The sequence below is a fragment of the Oncorhynchus clarkii genome, chromosome 20 (genome assembly GCF_045791955.1).
Source record: "Oncorhynchus clarkii lewisi isolate Uvic-CL-2024 chromosome 20, UVic_Ocla_1.0, whole genome shotgun sequence".
In the NCBI taxonomy this organism is placed as follows: domain Eukaryota; kingdom Metazoa; phylum Chordata; class Actinopteri; order Salmoniformes; family Salmonidae; genus Oncorhynchus; species Oncorhynchus clarkii.
This window is the reverse complement of record NC_092166.1, coordinates 25281005-25308931: the sequence shown is the minus strand read 5'-3', so window position 1 is coordinate 25308931 and position 27927 is coordinate 25281005. Positions and strand designations below refer to the sequence as shown.

Below are 27927 nucleotides of genomic sequence, written 5' to 3'. Positions count from 1 at the left end.
CGCGTGTTTCGTTTCATAATGTCGTCTCAGATTATACTCTTTCAGTACCGCCACACTTTCTCCACACAGAAGACACACAGGTTTTCCAGCTACCTTCGTGAACATATACTCCGACTCCCACCTTGTTTGAAACCCCCGGTTCTCAGTATCCACCTTCCGTTTTGCCATTTTTGATGGGTATCTGAAAGTTAATTTTACTGTGATGCTGACGACTGCTGTGCCAATAAATATTGAAATGAAGCAGCCTACTGCTCGGTGCGTCACCTTTGCATTGTGGGAAATGTAGTATTGGTGCGTGTAAAAGATCTGCGGGCTGCCGGCTTGCTGCGGGCCGGTTCTAATAATAAATCAAGATCATCCCAGGGGCCGTAAAAAACCTTCTTGCGGGCCGGATGTGGCCCGCGGGCCTTGACTCTGACATATGTGCCCTAAACAATCGGAAAGGGGATTCATCAGAGAAAATGACTTCACCCCAATCCTCAGCAGTCCAATCCCTGTACATTTTGCAGAACCAGTCTGTCCCTTATGTTTTTCCTGGAGAGAAGTGGCTTCTTTGCTGCCCTTCTTGACACCAGGCCATCCTCCAAAAGTATTTGTCTCACTGTGTGTGCAGATGCACTCACACCTGCCTGTTGCCATTCCTGAGCAAGCTCTGTACTGGTGGTGCCCCGATCCCACAGCTGAATCAACTGTAGGAGACGGTCCTGGCGCTTGCTGGACTTTCTTGGGCGCTCTGAAGCCTTCTTCACAACAATTGAACCACTCTCCTTGAAGTTCTTGATGATCCAATAAATGGTTGATTTAGGTGCAATCTTACTGGCAGCAATATCCTTGCCTGTGAAGCCCCTTTTGTGCAAAGCAATGATGACGGCACATGTTTCCTTGCAGGTAACCATGGTTGACAGAGGAAGAACAATGATTCCAAGCACCACCCTCCTTTTGAAGCTTCCAGTCTGTTATTCGAACTCAATCAGCATGACAGTGAGATCTCCAGCCTTGTCCTCATCAACACTCACACCTGTGTTAAAGAGAGAATCACTGACATGATGTCAGCTGGTCCTTTTGTGGCAGGGCTGAAATGCAGTGGAAATGTTTTTTTGGGGGGGGATTCAGTTTATTTTCATGGCAAAGAGGGACTTTGCAATTAATTGCAGCTCATCTGATCACGCTTCATAGCATTCTGGAGTGTATGCAAATTGCCATCATACAAACTGAGGCAGCAGACTGAAAATGTATGTGTGTCATTCTCAACTTTTGGCCACGACTGTACACACACTGCAATATATTCTTACAACAAAAATCTGTCGGAATTGAAAGTTACACATAGACCTTTGATCAACCTATACTCAATCAACTGATCAAGCCACATCCATGTATTCAAGGATCCAAAACAGAGGATCTCGAGCCATCATAGAGAGATGGGCCGAGAGGTTGGGAGTCAGTGTGTGAGGGAAATTAAAGCGAGCCAGGCAGAGCAGACCAGCGCAGGCAGCAAACATTTATCAGGTTGGTTTCTAGAGGAGATAGGCTTGTTAATAAGATTAATACGATCCCTGGAGAGATTCTGCCTGTCTGGCCTGACTGCCCCTCCATCAACAACATCGACAGTGCAGTCAGTCTGGGAGATTGATTACAACCTTTAACAGAGTGACACCTGGGGGGGGGGGGGGGGGGGGGTGCACTGTGCATGTGTTTGTTTGTGCATTAATGAGAATAGCAGAGAAGCCCATATGCTGTACGCATGTACACTGACAGACAGACCTATACATATCTCATTAACAAATATACACAAACATACAGACAGACCACATACAAACATATGAAGACTTGACGTAGGCCTCTCTGACTGACCTGCTTTTGGCTTCTCGGGTAGTAGCAGGGCCAGCGGCGGAGGGTTCGGCTGCATCCCCAGTCTGAGGACTCTGGACGTGGGGAGAGTGGGGCTTCTCCTCGGTCTCCCCCGGACCCTCAGTGGTAACCACCTCCACACTGTCCACCTGCTGCTGGGCTGGAGCATCTGATGGTGCAAAGACACAGAGGATGGGGTTTAGAGGCAGAGAAGCATGAATATCTAGCCATAGAATCTAACCGGTACGTTTCCATAGATTTCTATCAGTCATGTATATTTGTGCCCTGAAGTGATCATCCATCTACCAAATGCCAGATCAGATGTGAATACAGACATTAAGTCTCTGACCGACACGGAGGACTGGACGGTTGTCTTCAGTTCCAGGCTATTTGCTCCAGGTCAGAAACAGAAACACCCTTTGGTAGAGGAAGGGATGATGGTGGGAATATGGAGACCATATGCTGGAGCGCTGATTGCAGTAAACCCAAGGGGAGCCCACAGGCAGGTTTCCAGTCACATACGACAATAACAACGTCGACAAAAACACCAATTACTCACGTCACTTCAGACAAACAGAACAGAGGGTTATTAGAACCCTGAATAGTGGCAATGGCCTTTTACACAGACACTTTGAAGATTGGACTATAATTGGACATCTGACAAGTAACCTCTGAGTGGTTTGTGGTTTTGGTTGCGTTTTGACGTGGCTGGCCTGCACTTGTAGTTACATTCCATCTATTGGTGGTTTGTAATTTTGATGAGCATTTAGCTAACATGTCAATGCAACTGGCAATTAGGGGTTAAATAGATGTATTTAGTCCCAAAGGTCAAAGGTCTTCTCCAAGGTATGTTCATTGTTTAGGTTTGAAGGTCAGTAATGTATTAATAACCTATTGAGACAATTACTATGGCAACAAGCATGAAAGGAAAGGTAAAGTGGCCTAAACACATGGTGTCATGAAAGGAGAGTCAGACAGACACAGGAAGGATTGGTACTAAAGGTCATGTCACGACCTCGGTGTTGACTTTTTCTGTTCTTGAACTCAAGGGCCAAGAGTATTGTAAAGACACATTGTGAGTGAAGATCGTTCAGTTCCAACTGCCTGAAAAGAAAGCAGACAGTAATGCAGAATCTGACTCCGTTCACCAGCACACCCCTATAGGAGCTCTAGAAGCCAGTCTGTGAGATAAATAACAATAGTGATTGTGTAACTTGTTCATAAAAATTGGGAACTTCGACCAATAAAATCCATACCCATTGTTAAAGCAAGGTAAAATAACATATCCCACTCCCAAATGCATGCACACACACCCTCTGAAACACCTACAAGGTCTAGAGCTGAGAGAAGAAAAATCACTCCAACTATATAGCACCGTCCAACAACAGTGCATTCGTAAAGTATTCAGACCCCTTTTCCACATTTTGTCAAGTTACAGCCTTATTTTAAAATGTATTAAATTGTTTGTTTTTCATCAACCTACACACAATACCACATAATGCAAGAAAATTCAGAAATTCAGAAATTCAGCAAATGTATATAAAAAAATAATAATTATATCACACTTACATAAGTATTCAGACCCTTTACTCAGTACTTTGTTGAAGCACCTTTCTCAGGGATTACAGCCTCGGGTCTTCTTGGGTATGTCAATACAAGCTTGGCACACCTGTATTTGGGGAGTTTCTCCCATTCTTCTCTGCAGATCCTCTCAAGCTCTGTCAGGTTGGATGGAGATCCAGAGATCTGAAAAAAACGTTTGGGTTCAAGTCTGGGCTCTAGCTGGGCCACTCAAGGACATTCAGAGACGTGTCCCAAAGCCACTCCTGCGTTGTCTTGGCTGTGTGGTTAGGGTTGCTGTCCTGTTGGAAGGTGAACCTTCACCACAATCTGAGGTCCAGAGCGCTCTAGAGCAGGTTTTCATTAAGGATATCTGTACTTTGTTCCATTCAACTTTCCCTCGATCCTGACTAGTCTTCCCAGTCCCTGCGACTGAAAAACATCCCCACAACATGATGCTGCCACCACCATGCTTCAACGTAGGGATGGTGCCTGGTTTCCTCCAGATGTGGTGCTTGGCATTCAGGCCAGAGAGTTCAATCTTTGTTTCATCAGACCAGAGAATCTTGTTTCTCATGGTCTCATGAGTCCTTAAAGGTATCTTTTGGCGAAGTCCAAGCGGGCTGTCATGTGCCTTTTACTGAGGAGTGGCTTCCGTCTGGCCACTCTAACAAAGACCTGATTGGTGGAGTGCTGCAGAGATGGTTGTCCTTCTGGAAGGTTCTCCCATCTCCACAAAGGAACTCTAGAGCTCTGTCAGAGTGACCATCGGGTTCTTGGTCACCTCCCTGACCAAGGCCCTTCTCCCCCAATTGCTCAGTTTGGCCAGTCTTGGCAGTTCCATACTTCTTCCATTTAAGAATGATAGAGGCCACTGTGTTCTTGGGGACCTTCAATGCTGCAGAAATGTTTTGTTACCCTTCCCCAGATCTGTGCCTCGACACAATCCTGTCTCGGAGCTCTACGGACAATTCCTTCAACCTCATTGCTTGGTTTTTGCTCTGATAACTATGGGAACTTATATTAACAGGTGTGTACCTTTCCAAGTCATTTCCAATCAATTGAATTTACCACAGGTGGACTCCAAGTTGAAGAAACATCTCAAGGATGATCAAAGGGTCTGAATACTTATGTAAATAAGGTAACGTCATGATGGGGTATTGTGTGTAGATTTATGAGGGAAAATAAAATAAAAAATAAGTCTGTAACGTTATGAAATGTGGAAAAGGGAAGGGGTCTAAATACTTTCCAAATGCTCTGTATGTAGATAGCCCAAGTCCATGACAGCTCTGAGCTGTATGGGAACTGGGGGCAGGTCACGTGATGTACACACATAGAGAAGCATCTAAAATGGGCTGGGGGAGAGTGATGGGATTTTGAAAAGCTTTTAGAGGGCATTAGCCTTGGGCTCCCTCCTGCTCTGCACCTCTCTATGCCAATCTCAGAGCAGGGAGAGAGAGAAAAGGGGGAGAGGAGAAATACAGAGAGGAGAGGGCAGAGGGAGGGAGAGTAAAGAGAGGGAGAGAGTCAGATATACTCAGGAATTTTTGTGTCTCTGTGTCCAGCAAGAAGAAAGTTACAGGCAGTTTTGCGAGCCAATGATAACTAGCTTTACAACAATGACTGGAAGTCTTCGGATATCTGCATGCTCTCATCCATCCCTCCTTTCACTCTCCAGGATTGGGGGGGGGAACCCCTCCACTGCCTCCTGAGAACTCCTATGAGACATCGTATACTTTGAGCAGCCAGGATGTCAGCTCTCAGCTCAGCTGGAGTTCAAAATAGACTATATAGGTCTCACATAGGGGAGGGAGAGGAAGACTGACTCACCTGTTGCATCATGAGGGGGGCTCTCTGAGGTGGCTGCCTCCGTCCCATCCATGCTGCTGTCCTCCTCCTCCTCCACCACAACCGCTCTCCCTCTTGCACGCCCCCTGAGAGAGCGAGCGAGAAAGAGAGAAAGACAAGGACGCAAACTTGTGAGGGCCCAAAAAGGTGACAAAATGTTTGCACGTAAACCCGCAAAAAATCTGTGTAAACTACAAGAAAATGTCCCTATTTTCAGAATACCAAAATGTTACTAACAATGTAATACCAGGCCAAGTATCACGAATAGTATCGTGATACCACAGCTGTGGTCAATGGAGCGACTTCTGACCTCACAATTTAGAGGCCCTCCTCTTGGCTGCAGAGACAGAATATTGCTGTTTTAAAGCAAATTTCCTGCAATTCTACCCATTTTGCCATGGCTTATGCCATGTTCTCATGCTATCGGAGTGACTCATAACCAAATCAATGTGGGCCCCATGCCATGCCATTTTTTGAAATTTTAGATTCTCCCAGTCTAGTTTTTATTAATTAGAGGAAACACTGTACAATGTAAAAAGCTGTACTACAGAAAATAGCTGACTTGCTCATATCCAAAGGCCGACCTGTGATTTGCCAGTTAGAATGTAGAATATAATATAAATGCAAAAGGATCTGCATGACAATGATGTGCATTTTGATTGTACAGTAAGAGGAAAACACACTAGGCCTATAGGAAACCATCTTTAGCCTACTCTTCAGACAACTTTACACACAGCCTACACACTCTTCCTTCCTTACACACACACACACTTCCTTCTCTCTCCCGCACACACTGCTCCCAAAAGTTAGCCACCAAAAAATAATTTGACAAATACCAGATTCAAACATCATCTTAAAATTACATTGATTAGGCATATGCATCCTACCTTTGAAGCATCTGAGTAGGCTATCTATCCCTCTGTTTTTCTTGTGCCATCCAAATGTGTGCAGAGACCAGGTGTACCATGTTACCTGGCTAGCTAGTTAACAACAAATCCCAGTAGACTGCAGTATTCCATGCATTTCTCTCTCCTGTACTCGACGCAAAGGACAAAGTACTCTGCTTGTACTTCGTAGGTTGGTTCGAGTTTGTACCTCGCGCCCTTCTTTCTGCCTTACTTCATCTCACCATCCACCCTCTTCCAGTCCTCCGACATGATGACTGGAACTTCAGGTAACTCAGTATCGAGCCGTCGCTGCTGCCACGCTCCCTTCTTTCAGCCCCTATATACTCATCTGTAAACTGGTCATGTCTATATACCCGTTGCAAGACCAACTGGTTGATGCTTATTTATAAAACCCTCTTAGGCCTCACTCCCTCCTATCTGAGATATCTACTGCAGCCCTCATCCTCCACATACAACACCCGTTCTGCCAGTCACATTCTGTTAAAGGTCCCCGAAGCACACACATCCCTGGGTCACTCCTCTTTTCAGTTCGCTGCAGCTAGCGACTGGAATGAGCTGCAACAAACACTCAAACTCGACAATTTTATCTCAATCTCTTTATTCAAAGACTCAATCACAGACACTCTTACTGACAGTTGTGGCTGCTTTTCGTGATGTATTGTTGCCTCTACCTTCTTGTCCTTTGTGCTGTTGTCTGTGCCCAATAATATTTGTACCATAATGCTACCATGTTGTGTTGCTACCATTCTGTGTTTTCATGTGTTGCTGCCTTGCGATGTTGTTGTCTTAATTCTCTCTTTATGTAGTGTCGTCTCTTGGCATGTGTGTTTCGTCCAATATTTGCACTACCGTTCAAAAGTTTGGGGTCAGTAAGAAAGGTCCTTGTTATTGAAAGAAAAGCACATTTTTGGTCCATTAAAATAAAATTGATCCGAAATACAGAGTAGACATCGTTAATGTTGTAAATGACTATTGTAGTTGGAAACGGCTGATTTTTTATGGAATATCTACATAGGCGTACAGAGGCCCATTATCAGCAACCATCACTTCTGTGTTCCAATGGCACGTTGTGTTAGCTAATCCAAGTTGATCATTTTAAAAGGCTAATTTATCATTAGAAAACCCTTTTGCAATTATGTTAGCACAGCTGAAAACTGGCTGAGAGGCGCTGGACTGAGGGCTTGTAGGCATATTGAAAGGCAGGTCCTCACCAGACATCACCGGCAACAACATCGCCTATGGGCACAAAACCACCGTCGCTGGACAAGACAGGACTGGCAAAAAGTGTTCTTCACTGAGGAGTCATGGTTTTGTCTCACCAGGGGTGATAGTCGGATTCGTGTTTATCGTCGAAGGAATGAGCGTTACACCGGCGCCTGTACTCCGGAGAGGGATCGATTTGGAGGTGGAGGGTCCGTCATGGTCTGTGGCGGTGTGTCACAGCATCATCGGACTGAGCTTGTCGTCATTGCAGGCAATCTCAACGCTGTGCGTTACAGGGAAGACATCCTCCTCCCTCATGTGGTACCCCTCCTGCAGGCTCATCCTGACATGACCCTCCAGCATGACAATGCCACCAGCCAAACTGCTCATTGTACGTGAATTCCTGCAAGACAGGAATGTCAGAGTTCTGCCATGGCCAGGGAAGAGCCCGGATCTCAATCCCATTGAGCACGTCTGGGACCTGTTGGATCAGAGGGTGAGGGATGGGGCCATTCTGCCCAGAAATGCCTAGGAACTTACAGTGCCTTGATGGAAGAGTGAGGTAACATCTCAAAGCAAGAACTGGCAAATCTGGTGCAGTGCATGAGGAGATTCACTGCAGTTACTTTTGATTTTGACCCCGCCCCTTGTTCCAGGACACATTATTCCATTTGTTAGTCACATGTCTGTGGAACTTGTTCAGTTTGTGTCTCAGTTGTTGAATCTTGTTATGTTCATACAAATAGTTACACATGTTAAGTTTGCTGAAAATAAACGCAGTTGACAGTGAGAGGACGTTTCTTTTTTTGCTGAGATATATACACTGCTCAAAAAAATAAAGGGAACACTTAAACAACACAATGTAACTCCAAGTCAATCACACTTCTGTGAAATCAAACTGTCCACTTAGGAAGCAACACTGATTGACAATAAATTTCACATGCTGTTGGGAATAGATAACAGGTGGAAATTATAGGCAATTAGCAAGACACCCCCAATAAAGGAGTGGTTCTGCAGGTGGTGACCACAGACCACTTCTCAGTTCCTATGCTTCCTGGCTGATGTTTTGGTCACTTTTGAATGCTGGCGGTGCTGTCACTTACAACCCACACAAGTGGCTCAGGTAGTGCAGATCATCCAGGATGACACATCAATGTGAGCTGTGGCAAGAAGGTTTGCTGTGTCTGTCAGAGTAGTGTCCAGAGCATGGAGGCGCTACCAGGAGACAGGTCAGTACATCAGGAGACGTGGAGGAGGCCAACAACCCAGCAGCAGGACCGCTACCTCCGCCTTTGTGCAAGGAGGAGCACTGCCAGAGCCCTGCAAAATGACCTCCAGCAGGCCACAAATGTGCATGTGTCTGCTCAAACGGTCAGAAACAGACTCCATGAGGGTGGTATGAGGGCCCGACGTCCACAGGTGGGGGTTGTGCTTACAGCCCAACACCGTGAAGGACGTTTGGCTTTTGTCAGAGAACACCAAGATTGGCAAATTCGCCTCTGGCGCCCTGTGCTCTTCACAGATGAAAGCAGGTTCACACTGAGCACGTGACAGACATGACAGTCTGGAGACGCCGTGGAGAACGTTCTGCTGCCTGCAACATCCTCCAGCATGACCGGTTTGGTGGTGGGTCAGTCATGGTGTGGGGTGGCATTTCTTTGGGGGGCCGCACAGCCCTCCATGTGCTCGCCAGAGGTAGCCTGACTGCCATTAGGTACCGAGATGAGATCCTCAGACCCCTTGTGAGACCATATGCTGGTGCGGTTGGCCCTGGGTTCCTCCTAATGCAAGACAATGCTAGACCTCATGTGGCTGGAGTGTGTCAGCAGTTCCTGCAAGAGGAAGGCATTGATGCTATGGACTGGCCCGCCCGTTCCCCAGACCTGAATACAATTGAGCACATCTGGGACATCATGTCTCGCTCCATCCACCAACAACACGTTGCACCACAGACTGTCCAGGAGTTGGCGGATGCTTTAGTCCAGGTCTGGGAGGAGATTCCTCAGGAGACCATCCGCCACCTCATCAGGAGCATGCCCTGGCGTTGTAGGGAGGTCATACAGGCATGTGGAGGCCACACACACTACTGAGCCTCATTTTGACTTGTTTTACATCAAAGTTGAATCAGCCTGTAGTGTGGTTTTCCACTTTAATTTTGAGTGTGACTCCAAATCCAGACCTCCATGGGTTGATAAATTTGATTTCCATTGATAATTTGTGTGATTTTGTTGTCAGCACATTCAACTATGTAAAGAAAAAAGTATTTAATAAGAATATTTCATTCATTCAGATCTAGGATGTGTTATTTTAGTGTTCCCTTTATTTTTTTGAGTAGTATAAAATATACACACATACAGTGCCTTGCGAAAGTATTCGGCCCCCTTGAACTTTGCGACCTTTTGCCACATTTCAGGTTTCAAACATAAAGATATAAAACTGTATTTGTTTGTGAAGAATCAACAACAAGTGGGACATAATCATGAAGTGGAACTATTTCAAACTTTTTTAACAAATCAAAAACTGAAAAATTGGACGTGCAAAATTATTCAGCCCCCTTAAGTTAATACTTTGTAGCGCCACCTTTTGCTGCGATTACAGCTGTAAGTCGCTTGGGGTATGTCTCTATCAGTTTTGCACATCGAGAGACTGACATTTTTTCCCATTCCTCCTTGCAAAACAGCTCGAGCTCAGTGAGGTTGGATGGAGAGCATTTGTGAACAGCAGTTTTCAGTTCTTTCCACAGATTCTTGACTTAGCCATTCTAACACCTGGATATGTTTATTATTGAACCATTCCATTGTAGATTTTGCTTTATGTTTTGGATCATTGTCTTGTTGGAAGACAAATCTCTGTCCCAGTCTCAGGTCTTTTGCAGACTCCATCAGGTTCTTCCAGAATGGTCCTGTATTTGGCTCCATCCATCGTCCCATCAATTTTAACCATCTTCCCTGTCCCTGCTTAAGAAAAGCAGGCCCAAACCATGATGCTGCCACCACCATGTTTGACAGTGGGGATGGTGTGTTCAGAGTGATGAGCTGTGTTGCTTTTACGCCAAACATATCGTTTAGCATTGTTGCCAAAAAGTTCAATTTTGGTTTCATCTGACCAGAGCACCTTCTTGTTTGGTGTGTCTCCCAAGTGGCTTGTGGCAAACTTTAACCGACACTTTTTATGGATATCTTTAAGAAATGGCTTTCTTCTTGCCACTCTTCCATAAAGGCCAGATTTGTGCAATATACGACTGATTGTTGTCCTATGGACAGAGTCTCCCACCTCAGCTGTAGATCTCTGCAGTTCATCCAGAGTGATCATGGGCCTCTTGGCTGCATCTCTGATCAGTCTTCTCCTTGTATGAGCTGAAAGTTTAGAGGGACGGCCAGGTCTTGGTAGATTTGCAGTGGTCTGATACTCCTTCCATTTCAATATTATCGCTTGCACAGTGCTCCTTGGGATGTTTAAAGCTTGGGAAATCTTTTTGTATCCAAATCCGGCTTTAAACTTCTTCACAACAGTATCTCGGACCTGCCTGGTGTGTTCCTTGTTCTTCATGATGCTCTCTGCGCTTTTAACGGACCTCTGAGACTATCACAGTGCAGGTGCATTTATACAGAGACTTGATTACACACAGGTGGATTGTATTTATCATCATTAGTCATTTAGGTCAACATTGGATCATTCAGAGATCCTCACTGAACTTCTGGAGAGAGTTTGCTGCACTGAAAGTAAAGAGGCTGAATAATTTTGCATGCCCAATTTTTCAGTTTTTGAATTGTTAAAAAAGTTAATATCCAATAAATGTCGTTCCACTTCATGATTGTGTCCCACTTGTTGTTGATTCTTCACAAAAAAATACAGTTCTATATCTTTATGTTTGAAGCCTGAAATGTGGAAAAAGGTTGCAAAGTTCAAGGGGGCCGAATACTTTCGCAAGGCACTGTACATATACATATACACACATATATATACACACACACACACACACAAATACACACACACAAATAAAATACTAGTGAATTTCCATAGCGGACACTAACTAAATGTTAACAAGCGCAAGCTAACATTAATTGCAAGGACAGGCAAACCCTCAACCTTCAAATCAGAGTAGCGCTACAATTAACAGTTGAGAAATAAAAATAGCTATTTTTAAAATCTGGCTACGAGCACGTATATCCTACCAACAGGACATTTAAAACTAATATATTATGTTCCACCGAGTCGTGGCTGAACGACGACATGATTAATATACAACTGGCGGGTTTTCAGCTTTTTCGGCAGGATAGAACAGCAGCCTCTGGTAAGACAAGGGGCGGCGGCCTACGTATATTAATAAACAACAGCTGGTGCACAAAATCTAAGGAGTTCTCGAATTTCTGCTCACCTGAAGTAGAGTATCTCATGATAAGCTGTAGACCACACCATTTACCGACTTGCCAAAACTATAGTTTGTTAACAAGAAATTTGTGGAGTGGTTGAAAAACGAGTTTTAATGACTCCAACCTAAGTGTATGCAAACTTCCGACTTCAACTGTAAGTAAGCTGTAAGGTCTACACCTATTGTATTCAGCATATGTGACAAATGCAATTTGATTTGATTGGAGGAGGCAGAGCGCACGTTAAGCTTTCCTGAATAGGCCTAATTGCGCCTGCTTGGGGGATATGTGGCCACATAAATTATAGGACAACTTAGGAAATTGATGATACGCTACAGAAAGCGCATCTCAGTATCAGAAGTAACAGCCACACAGTATCAGAAGTACAGCCAGACTTGCCTACCACTGACCCTTTCTAGACCTAATAAACTGTCGAGAGTAGACCCACAACTGAAAGGGCATTTGCGCAGTTATTCAAATAGCATTTTCACTGCAGCCTATTGTAGAATTTTGTACTCAAACAATAATGCAATTATTCATTGCATTGTTGTGTTGTAGGCTAGCCTACGTAGGATGATTGTACTGTCCCTAAACAAGATCAATAGGGGAGCTTTTTGAGCAGCGTGCCTCACTGTTATTATGCGCAATGACACACCTGGCCTCTCCTCTGCCTATCAGCTATACTCTACAAATATTATTTGTTCTTGTGGATTCATAATGAAAATGTGTGCAACTTTGAATGATTTTGTGTGTGGTATGATTGCTAGTTAGCCTATTGCAGATCTGGACAAACAGTAACGGTTAGCAGGCATAGGTGTGTTGTGACGGCCAACACAGCACCGATTGAAACGCTGCTCGTCCAATCAGCATCCAAACAACCAGTTTTATAAAAAATAAAAAAAACATTTTGTAATTGGATTGTGTTTTTGAGCTGAGAGAAAGGTTTGCCGTTTTAAAGCTAGTATTCTGCAATTCTAGGCATTTTGCTATGGCTAGTGTGATGTTATTAGTACCGCTAAATTAATTTAGAATGTTCTATTATCCCTGAATGTTAATCTTTTATTTTGGTGATTGTTAGTTCTCAAAGATCTTTAAAAAAAAAAATATATATATATATATATATATATATATATATATATATATATATATATATATATATATATATATATATATATATATATATATGGACCGCGTAAAAAACTGCAACCCTAATGGGTTCTTCACACAGTTTCCTGTGTCTATCAATAATTTTCCACCACCCAAAGGACATCCAGCCAACTTGACACAACTGTGGGAAGCATTGGAGTCAACATGGGCCAGTATCCCTGTGGAATACTTGACACCTTGTTGAGTCCATGCCCCAATGAATTGAGGCTGTTCTGAGGGCAAAAGGGGAGGGTGCAACTCAATATTAGAAAGGTAGTCCAAATGTTTGGTATATGCAAAGGTCAATTATCGTTTCTACATACTTCACATCTGGTTTGTCATTTAAGTTAACAATGAAAGCATTTTTGTTTAACACTGTTTGGACTTGGGCAACCCGAAAAGAACGCTTAGGCAGCCCGCCCAAGGATTACAACGGCAGAAGAAAAAAAAACATGCCCGATTTTTAAAAAGGGAGGCACTGAGGCCGCTGGGCAAGGAAAGGCGAAGTAGGAGGAGTGGTGCGGTAGAGTATGGGTACAAGCTGCTGGTACCGTGGTGGGCAACGAGAGAGGGCAAGAATGAGGAGCATGATTCTCCCTCCCTGCTTTCAATGAGCTTGAATGCACAAACATCAACATCAGACAGAAACCTGGTAAACATTCAATATTATAAACTGAGTGGTTCGAGCCCTGAATGCTGATTGGCTAACAGCCGTGGTATATCAGACCGTATACCACGGGTATGACGAAAAAAGTATTTTTACTGCTCTAATTACATTGGTAACCGGTTTATAATAGAAACAAGGCACCGAGGGTTTTTGATACATGGCCAATATACCACGGCTAAGGACTGTGTTCAGGCACTCCGCGTTGCGCATTGGAACAGCCCTTAGCCGTGGTATATTGGCCTGGTCATATACCACATCTCAGGGCTTATTGCTTAAATATAGATTGATAGTAGCTAGCGAGATCATCCAAACAAGAACTGAGGTAAATATGTAATTGAGAATGCCTAGGACTGGGATATCTTCTTCCCAACTAAATTCTCCCATCATAGATCAAACCAGGGAAGCATATGAGAATCAAAGCCAAGCCCATTACTCTCAGTCCCAAATGGTATGACACAATTATTATGGCCTAATCGAAATGTAACTGCTGAACATAAGCAAGCCACATTTTAACCCAATGGGAGAATACATCACGTAAAAACAAGCCAGTGATTTATAACACGACAAAACACAAACATGTGTTGATCAATCTGGATGATGAGAGTTGTAATATGGCCAGAGGTTGTGCTTCAGACAGACACAAGCTGGAAATGAACAGAAAGGCCATATTACTTCAGCTATTTAGTACAATCAGAAGGACATTGAACCCGTCAGTTTTATTGTTATTGTCCCTCCCTGTATTTTTGTGAAGTGTATACGGGCCTACAGACCTAGACTAGCACGCAAAACATGTATTTGAATAATATATTCACTTAATCAGGTTAAAATCATTAGGCTACCACCTCATAAACAAGCTGCTGGTCAATGACTCTTGTCCAACTACCAGTGGAAGGCGGACGGAAGAAAATTCAGCATTTTATGCTTCTCACAATAGATGGAATTTGGCCCTACTCAGATCACACTCGACCTCCTGTTGAGTGGCTCAAGAGACTTTACTACACGTCTCACGCAATCACTAGCCTAACCCACCCTTCACCTCTCACACCATCACTAGTCTACCCCACCCTTCACCTCTCACATCATCACTAGTCTACCCCACCCTTCACCTCTCACACCATCACTAGTCTACCCCACCCTTCACCTCTCACACCATCACTAGTCTACCCCACCCTTCACCTCTCACACCATCACTAGTCTACCCCACCCTTCACCTCTTATACCATCACTAGTCTACCCCACCCTTCACCTCTAGGCTCCTCTGATGATGATGATGACAACTTACCTGTAAGTGACATTAGGGCAGAGTTAAAGACACACAGATAGTTGCTACAGTCAAAACTCAGACCTGCAAACAAGGTGATGTACCTTTTCCTCTTTTTATTGAAATGAACAGTCCGCAGAGCAAAGTAAACAAACATCAATGGAGAGTGCATAAACAGAGCACACACACACAAGGAGAGATTTGTCTGTGTCAGGATCCTCCAGTAGGAGTTCTGTCTTAACCCAATCTGAGGGCCACGTCGAGGTGATAATTGTCATGGATACAAATTAAACAGCACCACGTACAGTGAGCCCACTAAGTGGGAAGAGCAAACAGTCTAAATGAGAGAAGCCAGCATTTTGCGAGGGTAGTGGGGAGGATGCAGGGGGAGGGGGTAATTTGATGCCACTGGAGAAAGAACACACAAATCGACCAGTTTGCCAAGTCAACTCCTCCCTCCAAATGACTTCCTACTCCAGATAAGCAGCAACAAGATGGAAGACTAAATGTCACAGTTCAAGACTCTGCATTGGGCAGGAAACAGTTAACCAAAAAAACAGCCATACCAACATAAAGTACCAAATCAATAAATGATTAGTGAAGTAGACACTAGATAGCCCTGATCTTTGTTTCTGTAATGAGGTCTCGTCATGGCAACACATATTTAAGCAAGTCCATAAGGCCCAAAATAAGCCCAGCTCTAACAGTGACGAGAGCTCCATAATGTTGTAACCCACGACCTCAAAGCCCAGGAGCATCCCAGTGATGACGGCACGGGGGTGTAGAGTAGACAGACACCAGGATAAATTCAAAAATGCATTGCTGTTCCCAGACATCTCCAGCTCCTCTCTCCCTCTGTCACTGTCTGATAGGAGAGAGGCCGTAAGGGGCTTCTCTGGTGCCCAACGTCTACAGCAGATAGATATGTCTGTTTGAGTAAAGATAGATACGTCTGACGTAAATTAATGTCTGATATCAGCCATATTCAGAAGATTGGTAGTACATACACACGAGCCATAAAGTCAACCTGTATTAAGTTGATGATGCATCTGATCTGACCTACCTTCACTGGCATGGAATATCACTCTCCACAATTACCAGGGCTTTCTGATTATTCACCAAGGTATTAATGATAAATACACTTTATGAGCAACAGGTACATAAGAATATCTGACATTTAGGTCTAGTACAGACAACTATATATCGTCATAACCCTGTCTGTGACCATTCCAAACGTGCTGTGCCTATAGCGCAGTGTCCTTATGCTCTCATGTAGCCTTCGAAGTGTAGTCTTTTCTTTTGACTTTTCTTGAAATGGCAAAAAACCCTAAAGGTCTGGAACATCCAACTCCCCAACTTCTCCCCATGATCCCACCACCAGGAGAGAGAAAAAAAAAAAAAAGAGGTTGAAAATAATGCTGTGGTAAGTAGTTCCAGCTCTCAGGGAGCCGACAAGAAAACCTGGAACAGATTTCCCTATCCTGGAACGGAGTGGTGGATGACTGGGTGATTCAACGCAGTATCCAATTAGTCAACAAAATGTCTAACTTCTAAGTGAAGCCTTTTGTGTCCTATTTACATCAAAATAGTGCCCAGTTGATACATGCTGCAAAGACAATACAGTATCACTAGCTCTAGACTACATTTGTTCATTCTCCTGATATGAACACTTCAAATCTTACTCTTCTTACAAAAACAACATGCTAGTATTGAGTCATCTGAGATGTATACAGCAAGCTTCCCCTCCCCCTCAATGAAAGGTGCTGCCTGAGACGCAAGTATCGGTAATAATGCATACTTCCCTCCACCGTCCCATGGGTCTTTAGCATTATCACCGCCAAGAGTGTCCCAGAAAACTGATGCAATCTCTCTCATACAAACCCAACTGACCATAATAACACACTGATAACCTGACCAGCCGTCCACTGTTTGATTCTGGAACAAGGGAGACCTTGGAAAGAACCAAGTGAGGACGTCAGCGCATGCTGGGAAATACAGCCCAACCATATAGCAGGCATAGGCTATGTATTCCTTGGATCACTTGCATGCTATAAATAATGGGGCAAATGACATGTTGACCTACACCCATGCTTTGCCACTCCCACCAACCAACCTATCAGCTAATTTGACCTAGACCGGGAATTGTCTCGGCTGTCCTTATAGCCATGGCATAAACATATCATTTGGATGATTGATTGATAGATTGCTCACACACACCATCTCCTTGATATCCTAATATGGTGACCCCAGATCAAATTAGTCAGAGTTAGATCAATTGTAGGCATCATATTACACAGTGCAGCTCTCTGAGCTGCATTATGTGTTGCCATGGATATAACAAATGAGGCAGGTTGGTACTGCTGCATGCAATAAAACCGTGGAAAGGGTTTGTGCTTGAGTTACCTGTATTTATAAATGTGTTTAGCCACCTATGCATAGAGTAGCTCTGGATAACAGTCTGCAAAATTAGATATTTGCCTGATGAACAGATTTGGATAGTATCTATGTAATGTTTAAACACATTTTGGGGAAGGGGAATAGAACACCACAGTATGAGTCATAACACCCATAAAACCTAGAGGTTAAACTGGGAAATGGTTCCAATCGTCTTTCTACCATTAATTCTTCCCATAGGGGATTTTAGAAACACTTACAATAAGAGCTGTGTTTCGTGTAGGCTTACCCTGATGTGATGTTTTGATAAGTGTAAATCTCTCTAGGACAAGGTGACTTTGATCAATATATTCGCCTGTGATTACACCCCAAAAATGAAAGCCAGAGTAGAAGGTAATTAGCATATCATAAAGAACTACAAATACTATGATGATATGGGTGAGACTGCCGAATCGAGGCAAAGGTAAGAATATTTGGATTAACTATCTAATGTTAATTCAAATGTAGTAATGAATAAATTGGCTACATTTCTTTAAATTGACAATTCCGTTAACTGTCTTGTTTATTAAGTTTTAAATTGACACAATACCTGTTAGCAAAGGGGTCAGCTAGAGATGACATGCAAGAGCTTGCAGGGATTTGTAGTTTTGCATGACGTCTAATTTGATGCTAATTACCATTTTAAAATCTGAGCAAATATAGAGACGAATATATTGATAAAAGTGTCAGCTTGTCTGAGAGACATTTACATGGTTATCAAAAAGTCACGCCAGGGTAAGCTTACACGAAACATAGCCCTTATTTTAAGTATTTCTAAAATCCCGTATGGGGAAAAAGTAATGGTGGAAAAACAATTGGAACCGTTTCCGTTTGGCCACTAGGTTTTATGGGTATTATGACACCTCCACTGTGGGGCTCTATAGCCACTTGAATAGCTTCCAGTTCTAACACCACAAACAAAACGCAGACTAAGTTCACAGAAGAATGACTTATAGTGTTTGTGATGACTCAGGCAAGTCTATGTAAATTATGTAAATTACCAATAGAATTGTGAAGATATGGAGGGTAAACAACATACTTCTTCCTGGTCTTGGATGTGGGTGGCGCCTGGGGTGCAATGGTGGTGGTGGCAGCATCCTTGCGCGGCCTGCCCCTGGGGCGCTTGTCTGTCTGGGCAGGGCTTCCTGTGGACGTGGCCCCTGCACTGCCGGAGGGCAGCGAGGGTCCCTGGTCAGAGGGCTCCACAGTCTTATCCTCTGATGACATTCTTCTCGAAGGGAAGGAGAGAGAGGCATCAGTGCACAATCATGCCTGTTTGAATATGTGGTTTGGTTACTTGACGTACTTTGGAATCAGTGTATGAATAAGATGTGCCGGACAAGTTATCACATTGCCTTGATCAAATGTTGAATCTATTCTACACAATTTATTATTAAAAAAGGGTCAATCTGCAGATGCTCTTCCATCTTTAGACATAAATTAATGTACCCATTGATTCTTGAAGAACAGAACTTAAATGCCTCAACTGTCATACCCCATCAGAACCCAAAATATAACCTTATTTTACTCCAAAGTTTGTAAACAAAGTACACTGAACAAAAATATAAACGCAACATGTAGTGTTGGTCCCATGTTTCATGGGCTGAAATAAACATTTTCCATACGCACAAAAAGTACATTTCCCAAATATTGTGCACAAATTGATTTACATCCCTGTTAGTGATCATTCATATTTTGCCAAGATAACCCATCTACCTGACAGGTGAAGCATATCAAGAAGCTGATTAAACAGCACAATCATTACACAGAAGCACGTTGTGGTGGGGACAATAAACAGTCACTAAAACATGCCGTTTTGTCACAACACAATGCCACCGATAACTCAAGTTGAGGTAGCGTGCAATTGGCATGCTGACTGCAGGAATGTCCACCAGAGCTGTTAACAGAGAATTCAATGTTAATTTCTCTACCTTAAGCCACCTCCAATGGCATTTTAGAGAATTTGGCAGTACGTCCAACTGGCCTCACAACCGCAGTCGCATGCATCTGTTCATAATTCCTGGAAGCTGAAAATGTTCTTCCATGGCCTGCATAAATCACCAGACATGTCACCCATTGGGCACGTTTGGAATGCTCTGGATGCTCGTGTTCCAGTTCTTAACAACTTCGCACAGCCATTGAAGAGGAGTGGGACAACATTCCACAATCAACATCCTGATCAACTCTATACGAAGGAGATGAGGACTGGTTCTGATCCACACCCCTACTTTTTTTATGATGCATATCTGTATTCCCAATCATGTGAAATTACATGGACTGATTTCTTTATATGAACTGCAATTCAGTAAAATCTTTCAAATTGTTGCATTTATATTTTTCTTCAGTATAAATCAAAACATGGTTAAAACACATTTGTCATAGTCAGTTCTGGCACCCATAGCTCTCTTTGAATTTGAGAGTGGTTACATTTGTCCAGGCCCATCCCTCAGCTTATTACCAAAACAGGGGTGGCATATCTTTTTCCAGATATGATACTCGAGGAAATGCCTAAAACTTACATCTGGCCTTTCTACGTGTCCTTCAAAATCACTTATCAGCTGAAGCAATGTTCAACCTATTCGACAGTGTTATCAATGTAAGAGTTCACATACCTACTCTCTCCTTTCCTGAGCTACCTACCACCACAGTGACCTCATGTCTCTGTCTGGATGATCGTTCGTCCTTCGATGCCTTGCTTGTGTTCTTGCATTCCTCTCCCATCAGCCTCCAAAGTTGCCTCTACTTACCACTGAAATAAGCCTGCTCTATTTGTTTGTTCCACAGTGGATTAATTAGTTTGCTCCACTGTGGTTCTCTGTTCAGTATCATATTGTAACAGTACGAGAGGACACACTGTAAAGCAGTAGGCATATTTGTTTTATGACAAACAATGAGAACAAAAAGTCATAAGTGTATTGACTTTTCAGCTCAGCCTGACTGTCTGTTGAAGATGATGTCATCCCGATTTTTTTATGGGCTTGTCTGACACCCTGTTCTCTCAGACAGTTGATTGACACTGCCAATGGGAGACTCTTCCGGCACACTGTCTCTTCCTGGAACTAGCCTACTACACCGGATCCATGGTTGACTAGACAGGATGCAGCTAATGCCAGAAGTGCCTTATTTGACATTATATGCATTCCTGCTAGCCATGACCAGGATCCATCCCTCCACTGCACAGTATACTGCTGTGTAGGGGGGGACATTGCACTGATTTTGAGATTGTAATGAACTAGCTACCTATGTGAGAGCTTAGTCTTTTCCAAAACACAGCTTGATGTTATTCTGTGACTGAGCCTACATTTGACCTATTGTGGCATCCAATGCCATCTTTGTGTGGGAAGTTCAGCTAAGACTAGATGTAGTCAATGGGAGAGAAAAAACATAACTGGCACAGTATCAACAAATTGAGCATGGGGTTGTTCCAAATCATGTAGGTTCTGCAAAATATGTAGACCCCAGATGAGCCCCCTTGATTGGACGGTCTTTGGTAAGTCAATTGCTTAACATCTATATTCCATTCTTCCCAAAGGTAATCACAACAGCCCTTAATGTGGCCTTTGTCATACACAAGCAAGTAGGCTGATACATTATGTGCCCTTGTCTGCCTATAGAGCAATAGGCTTGACAGCAAGTTTGAACAAGTACAGGTTACAAACATAACAAATAGATAAAGTATGGATTCTGGAAAGAAAGATTCACTATAGCCCTACTCAGACTATGACCATAAGGAGGAGGCACAAGTGGGTGGCGAAAAGCTGGGGCGTGAAGTAGATCAATGACTAGATAAAAAAAGTGGAATAAAATAAGGTGTAGTGACCAATTATAGTAAACAGACTAAATATATACACTTTAACGTGAATCTTAATGTTTCATATTAGTTTCTACGGAGAACTACATTAGCATGGAAGAACATTGGTTTCATAAGGCAGTGGGCACAGTCGGGTACCCCCAGACACACTGGGCTAGCTAGCTACCTTTGTTAAACTAGCGTACAGCACAAAGCAACTGCATGCTCAAGTCAGCCAAAACAAGCTAACTAGCTAGCCAGCCATCCTAGGTTCTTTGTTAGGCTATTGCATGGCATTGCAAATGAGTAACAATATGATGTGCCTACTAATAGACTAGTGATATCCCACTTTGTGGGATACAGAGAGTTAAGATGATGATCAGGGTATTTGATTAATGATAAATGGGATGCAACTGCCTATATCGCAAGCCAAAGTATCTGAAAGACTAGTTAGCTAAAAACGGTAGGTAGCTACCATTAGCTAATTTAGCTGAGCCGTTGAAAATGGGAGTTAGCGTTAGTCAGGATCTACATAGTGTTGATATCCAAGGCTGCCTGATAGTTTTAACAATTATCTAACATTAAACTTCAAAGTCAAGTCACTTTAGAAGTCATGCATGATTCCACAGCTACCTACCCGGTAGCTAACGTTAGCTAACTAGCGTGTGGATAAAAGGTTTTGGCTAGCAAATCAACTAGCTAACTCGCTACATTTCCCAAATACAGAAGTTTGCCAACTATGTAGATAGCTATCTAGTAAACTAGATGGTTATCTAGTTTTGTTAGCATTATGTTTTGTATGAGACGACCTCAAAAATAAATATACAGAGATCAAAACGAGCGTAGCTAACTTAGCTGGTCAACTTCTAGTTGTTAGCTAACAGGTTCGCTAGCTACATAACATTACAGTATACAGAATCAACAGCGGTGATTCACAGCACACGTTAGCCTTGCATTTAGCCACAACTGAAGCATTTACGTGTCTAAATGTATTTTCTAGCAGAAATTCGTCTAGTTTGGCTGATTCGCTGTGTCGAAGAACGGAACAAACAAGGCGGCGGAAAAACACTAGGCTCGAGCGGCCGCTGCAAATCCGAGAATTATGTAGCAAGCGAGTACATGAAATAGCTAGCTAAAAGAACTTACCTTCAAAATTATGAATAGTAGGTTATCTTCTTCATATCCAAAATTGTAAGAGATATATAGTTATATCACTTTGTAGTGTATTTGTGAGGAATAATGATATCGCCAACTGTCATTCAGCTAGTTAACGTTAGATAAGTTAGCTAGCTCAGTCTTCTGTTCTGTACGAGAAGTAGCTAACTAGCTAGGTGGCCACGCCAATGTTAGCTACGAAAGCAATACCACCGCTGTTAAAAACAAAGCATGAACGCATACACCAATACTCCGATGTTTAACATCACCCATTTGAAAAAAGGATGCAAAATGTAAATCCAGTAGAGATCAGCTTCATTGCAAACGCATGATGGATCACTTTCTTTTCTCCAAATGACAGCTGTCGTCGCACAAATAAAATGTTCAGCTAACTGCCACACTTAATCCTTTTACTAACTATTATTATAGGGGGAAGATGTAGCCAATATCCATAATCCAAAACAGGCACGAATTCCAAGTAGTCTTCTTTAAAAAAAAAAAAATCACAAAATCTTCACGAGAAAGCCAATGCTTTGGACAAAAATAACCGATGCAAAGGCTAGTTCCTCGAGCTAGCTCGCTGGCTCACGAGCGTTGCCAACTGGTTCTATTTTGTTCAGCCGCGGCAGAAAGACGCCTCAGCTGGCCAGCCGGAAACACTAACACGAGTGTTCAGATAAACAAAAACACTTTTTTTACTCTAGCTATGTCAAAAAACACGAAATGGCGAGTTCTACCTGGTCAAAATAATTAAAGTTGTATCGTACTCTTTACGGTGGCCATGTTTAAGTGACACAAAATAATAACTCCCGACTGTAGGACTCCCAAAAATATAGGTCGAAAATATCGTTGCATAAATCGAAGCGATACACTTGGAGATGTAATGGTTTCTAATAATATTTTACTATTTTCACTTGTATTAGAAATCAAAACCGCAAATGAGGTTAAATGCAATATCCATAGGTTTATAAAACAATTTCTTGAAAATACTCCCTGACCCTGCGGAAGAATATGGGCATTTAATAAATACGGTAAAGTGTATCGGTTACTTCTAAAATGTGGAACTCTGATCATATCCTGTGGAACGGACTGCAGTAGGCCTTGCGATTTAAAGGGCAATTCCGCCACTTGTCAGCCTCATATTAATCATATCATTAGTCGTTTTTTGGGGTATCTGTATTTTACTTTAATATTTATATTTTTGCCAACTTTTACTTTCACTTCAAACCAAATCAAATTGTATTAGTCACACGCACCAAATACAACAGGTAGACCTGCTTACTTACAAGCCCTTAATTAACCAACAATGCAGTTTTAAGAAAATACCCCCAAAAAAGTAAGCGATAAGAACAACAAATGATTAAAGAGCAGCAGAAAATAACAATAGAGGGGGTACCGGTGGTACCGAGTCAATGTGTGGGGGCACCGGTGTCAAGGTAATTGAGGTAATATGCACATGAAGGTAGAGTTATTAAAGTAACTATGCATAGATAGCCATTTGATTAGCTGTTCATGAGACTTATGGCTTGGACGTTGGAGCTATTTAGGAGCCTCTTGGACCTAGACTTGGCACTCCGGTACCGCTTGCCATGCGGTAGCAGAGAGAACAGTCTATGACTAGGGTGGTTGGAGTCATTGACAATGTTTTAGGGACCTTCCTCTGACACCGCCTAGTATAGAGGTCCTGGATAGCAGGAAGCTTGGCCCCAGTGATGTACTGGGCCGTTCACACTACCTTCTGTGGTACCTTGCGGTCGGAGTGCTACAGGTTGGTAGTTTAGGCAGGTTAGGCAGGTTACCTTAGTGTTCTTGGGCACAGGGAATATGGTGGACTGCTTGAAACATGTTGGTACTACAGATTCAGACAGGTAGAGGTTGAAAATGTCAGTTAAGACACTTGCTAATTGGTCAGCGCATGCTCGGAGTACACATCCTGGTTATCCGTCTGGCCCTGCGGACTTGTGAAGGTTGACCTGTTTAAAGGTCTTACTCACATCGGATGCAGAGAGAGTGATCACACAGTCGTCAGATGCTCTCATGCATGTTTCAGTGTTGCTTGCCTCGAAGCGAGCATATAAATTATTTATCTCGTCTGTTAAGATTTTGTCACTGGGCAGCTCTCGGCTGTGCTTCTCTTTGTAGTCTGTAGTAGTTTGCAGGCCCTGCCACATCTGACGAGCGTCGGAGCCCGTGTAGTACGATTTGATCTTAGTCCTGTATTGACACTTTGCCTGTTTGATGGTTCGTCGGAGGGCATAGAGGGATTTTTTATAAGCTTCCGGGTTACAGTCCCGCACCTTGAATGCGGCAGTTCTACCCTTTAGCTCGGTGCGAATGTTGACTATAATCCATGGCTTCTGGTTGGGGTACATACAGTCACTGTGGGGACGACGTCCTCGATGCACTTATTGATAAAGCCAGTGACTGATGTTGTGTACTCCTCAATGCCATCGGAAGAATCCTGGAACATATTCCAGTCTATGATAGCAAAACAGTCCTGTAGTTTAGCTTCTGCTTCATCTGACCACTTTTTTATAGACCGAGTCACTGTTGCTTCCAGCTTTAATTTTTGCTTGTAAGCAGGAATCAGGAGGATAGAATTATGGTCAGATTTGCCAAATGGAGGACAAGGGAGAACTTTGTACACGTCTCTGTGTGTGGAGTAAAGGTGGTCTAGAATTGTTTTCCCTCTGGGTGCACATTTAACATGCTGATAGAAACTAATTTAAGTTTCCCTGCATGAAAGTCCCCAGCCACTATTAGCACCGCCTCTGGATGAGCGTTTTCCTGTTTGCTTATGGCGGTATACAGCTCATTGAGTGCAGTTTTAGTGCCAACATCGGTCTGTGATGGTATGTAGACAGCTACGAAAAATACAGATGAAAGCTCTCTAGGTAGATAGTGTGGTTTACAGCTTATCATGAGTTACTCTACCTCAGGCGAGCAAAACCTCAAGACTTCCTTAGATATTGTGCACCAGCTGTTGTTTACATAAATGCATGGGCCCCTGCCCTGTCTCTTACCAGAGTCTGCTGTTCTGTCCTGCCGATAGAGCGTATAACCCACCAGCTGTATGTTCTTAATGTTGTTGTTCAGCACGACTCGTTGAAACATTTATTTATTTATTTTATTTCACCTTTATTTAACCAGGTAGGCAAGTTGAGAACAAGTTCTCATTTACAATTGCGACCTGGCCAAGATAAAGCAAAGCAGTTCGACACATACAACGACACAGAGTTACACATGGAGTAAAACAAACATACAGTCAATAATACAGTATAAACAAGTCTATATACGATGTGAGCAAATGAGGTGAGATAAGGGAGGTAAAGGCAAAAAGGCCATGGTGGCAAAGTAGATACAATATAGCAAGTAAAACACTGGAATGGTAGATTTGCAATGGGAGAATGTGCAAAGTAGAAATAAAAATAATGGGGGTGCAAAGGAGCAAAATAAATAAATAAATTAAATACAGTAGGGAAAGAGGTAGTTGTTTGGGCTAAATTATAGGTGGGCTATGTACAGGTGCAGTAATCTGTGAGCTGCTCTGACAGTTGGTGCTTAAAGCTAGTGAGGGAGATAAGTGTTTCCAGTTTCAGAGATTTTTGTAGTTCGTTCCAGTCATTGGCAGCAGAGAACTGGAAGGAGAGGCGGCCAAAGAAATAATTGGTTTTGGGGGTGACTAGAGAGATATACCTGCTGGAGCGTGTGCTACAGGTGGGAGATGCAATGGTGACCAGCGAGCTGAGATAAGGGGGGACTTTACCTAGCAGGGTCTTGTAGATGACATGGAGCCAGTGGGTTTGGCGACGAGTATGAAGCGAGGGCCAGCCAACGAGAGCGTACAGGTCGCAATGGTGGGTAGTATATGGGGCTTTGGTGACAAAACGGATTGCACTGTGATAGACTGCATCCAATTTGTTGAGTAGGGTATTGGAGGCTATTTTGTAAATGACATCGCCAAAGTCGAGGATTGGTAGGATGGTCAGTTTTACAAGGGTATGTTTGGCAGCATGAGTGAAGGATGCTTTGTTGCGAAATAGGAAGCCAATTCTAGATTTAACTTTGGATTGGAGATGTTTGATATGGGTCTGGAAGGAGAGTTTACAGTCTAACCAGACACCTAAGTATTTGTAGTTGTCCACGTATTCTAAGTCGGAGCCGTCCAGAGTAGTAATGTTGGACAGGCGGGTAGGTACAGGTAGCGATCGGTTGAAGAGCATGCATTTAGTTTTACTTGTATTTAAGAGCAATTGGAGGCCACGGAAGGAGAGTTGTATGGCATTGAAGCTTGCCTGGAGGGTTGTTAACACAGTGTCCAAAGAAGGGCCAGAAGTATACAGAATGGTGTCGTCTGCGTAGAGGTGGATCAGAGACTCACCAGCAGCAAGAGCGACCTCATTGATGTATACAGAGAAGAGAGTCGGTCCAAGAATTGAACCCTGTGGCACCCCCATAGAGACTGCCAGAGGTCCGGACAGCAGACCCTCCGATTTGACACACTGAACTCTATCAGAGAAGTAGTTGGTGAACCAGGCGAGGCAATCATTTGAGAAACCAAGGCTGTCGAGTCTGCCGATGAGGATGTGGTGATTGACAGAGTCGAAAGCCTTGGCCAGATGAATGAATACGGCTGCACAGTAATGTTTCTTATCGATGGCGGTTAAGATATCATTTAGGACCTTGAGCGTGGCTGAGGTGCACCCATGACCAGCTCTGAAACCAGATTGCATAGCAGAGAAGGTATGGTGAGATTCGAAATGGTCGGTAATCTGTTTGTTGACTTGGCTTTCGAAGACCTTAGAAAGGCATGGTAGGATAGATATAGGTCTGTAGCAGTTTGGGTCAAGAGTGTCACCCCCTTTGAAGAGGGGGATGACCGCAGCTGCTTTCCAATCTTTGGGAATCTCAGACGACACAAAAGAGAGGTTGAACAGGCTAGTAATAGGGGTGGCAACAATTTTGGCAGATAATTTTAGAAAGAAAGGGTCCAGATTGTCTAGCCCGGCTGATTTGTAGGGGTCCAGATTTTGCAGCTCATTCAGAACATCAGCTGAGCAGATTTGGGAGAAGGAGAAATGGGGAAGGCTTGGGCGAGTTGTTGTGGGGAGTGCAGTGCTGTTGACCGGGGTAGGAGTAGCCAGGTGGAAAGCATGGCCAGCCGTAGAAAAATGCTTATTGAAATTCTCAATTATGGTGGATTTATCAGTGGTGACCGTGTTTCCTATCTTCAGTGCAGTGGGCAGCTGGGAGGAGGGGTTCTTATTCTCCATGGACTTTACAGTGTCCCAGAACTTTTTTGAGTTAGTGTTGCAGGAAGCAAATTTCTGCTTGAAAAAGCTAGCCTTGGCTTTTCTAACTGCCTGTGTATAATGGTTTCTAGCTTCCCTGAACAGCTGCATATCACGGGGGCTGTTCGATGCTAATGCAGAACGCCATAGGATGTTTTTTTGTTGGTTAAGGGCAGTCAGGTCTGGGGAGAACCAATGGCTATATCTATTCCTGGTTCTAAATTTCTTGAATGGGGCATGTTTATTTAAAACCTCTTAAGTCTACCCCTTCCTTTTTCGAACATTCTGTTAAAAATCGCGCAACTTTTCAGCGTCCTGCTACTCATGCCAGGAATATAGTATATGCATATGATTAGTATGTGTGGATAGAAAACACTCAAACACTTAACCAGTTTCTAAAACTGGTTAAATCACGGCTGTGACTATAACAGATCGTGTGTTTCATTG

The 27927-nt window shown here is 43.3% G+C and overlaps 1 protein-coding gene across 1 annotated transcript in view; it reads right to left on the bottom strand.

Annotated features, from left to right (window-relative positions):
* Positions 1-23181, bottom strand: part of LOC139376125 (histone-lysine N-methyltransferase 2C-like) — a 133598-nt gene extending 110417 nt beyond the window's left edge. Inside the window, exons 1-4 of the mRNA XM_071118336.1 lie at positions 22181-23181; positions 18284-18472; positions 5239-5342; positions 1852-2017 (exon numbers count right to left, since the gene is read on the bottom strand). Coding sequence (XP_070974437.1) covers positions 1852-2017; positions 5239-5342; positions 18284-18471 — 458 coding nt within the window. The 5' untranslated portion in view covers position 18472; positions 22181-23181. The remainder of the gene's footprint in view (positions 1-1851; positions 2018-5238; positions 5343-18283; positions 18473-22180) is intronic.
* Positions 23182-27927: the final 4746 nt, after the last annotated feature.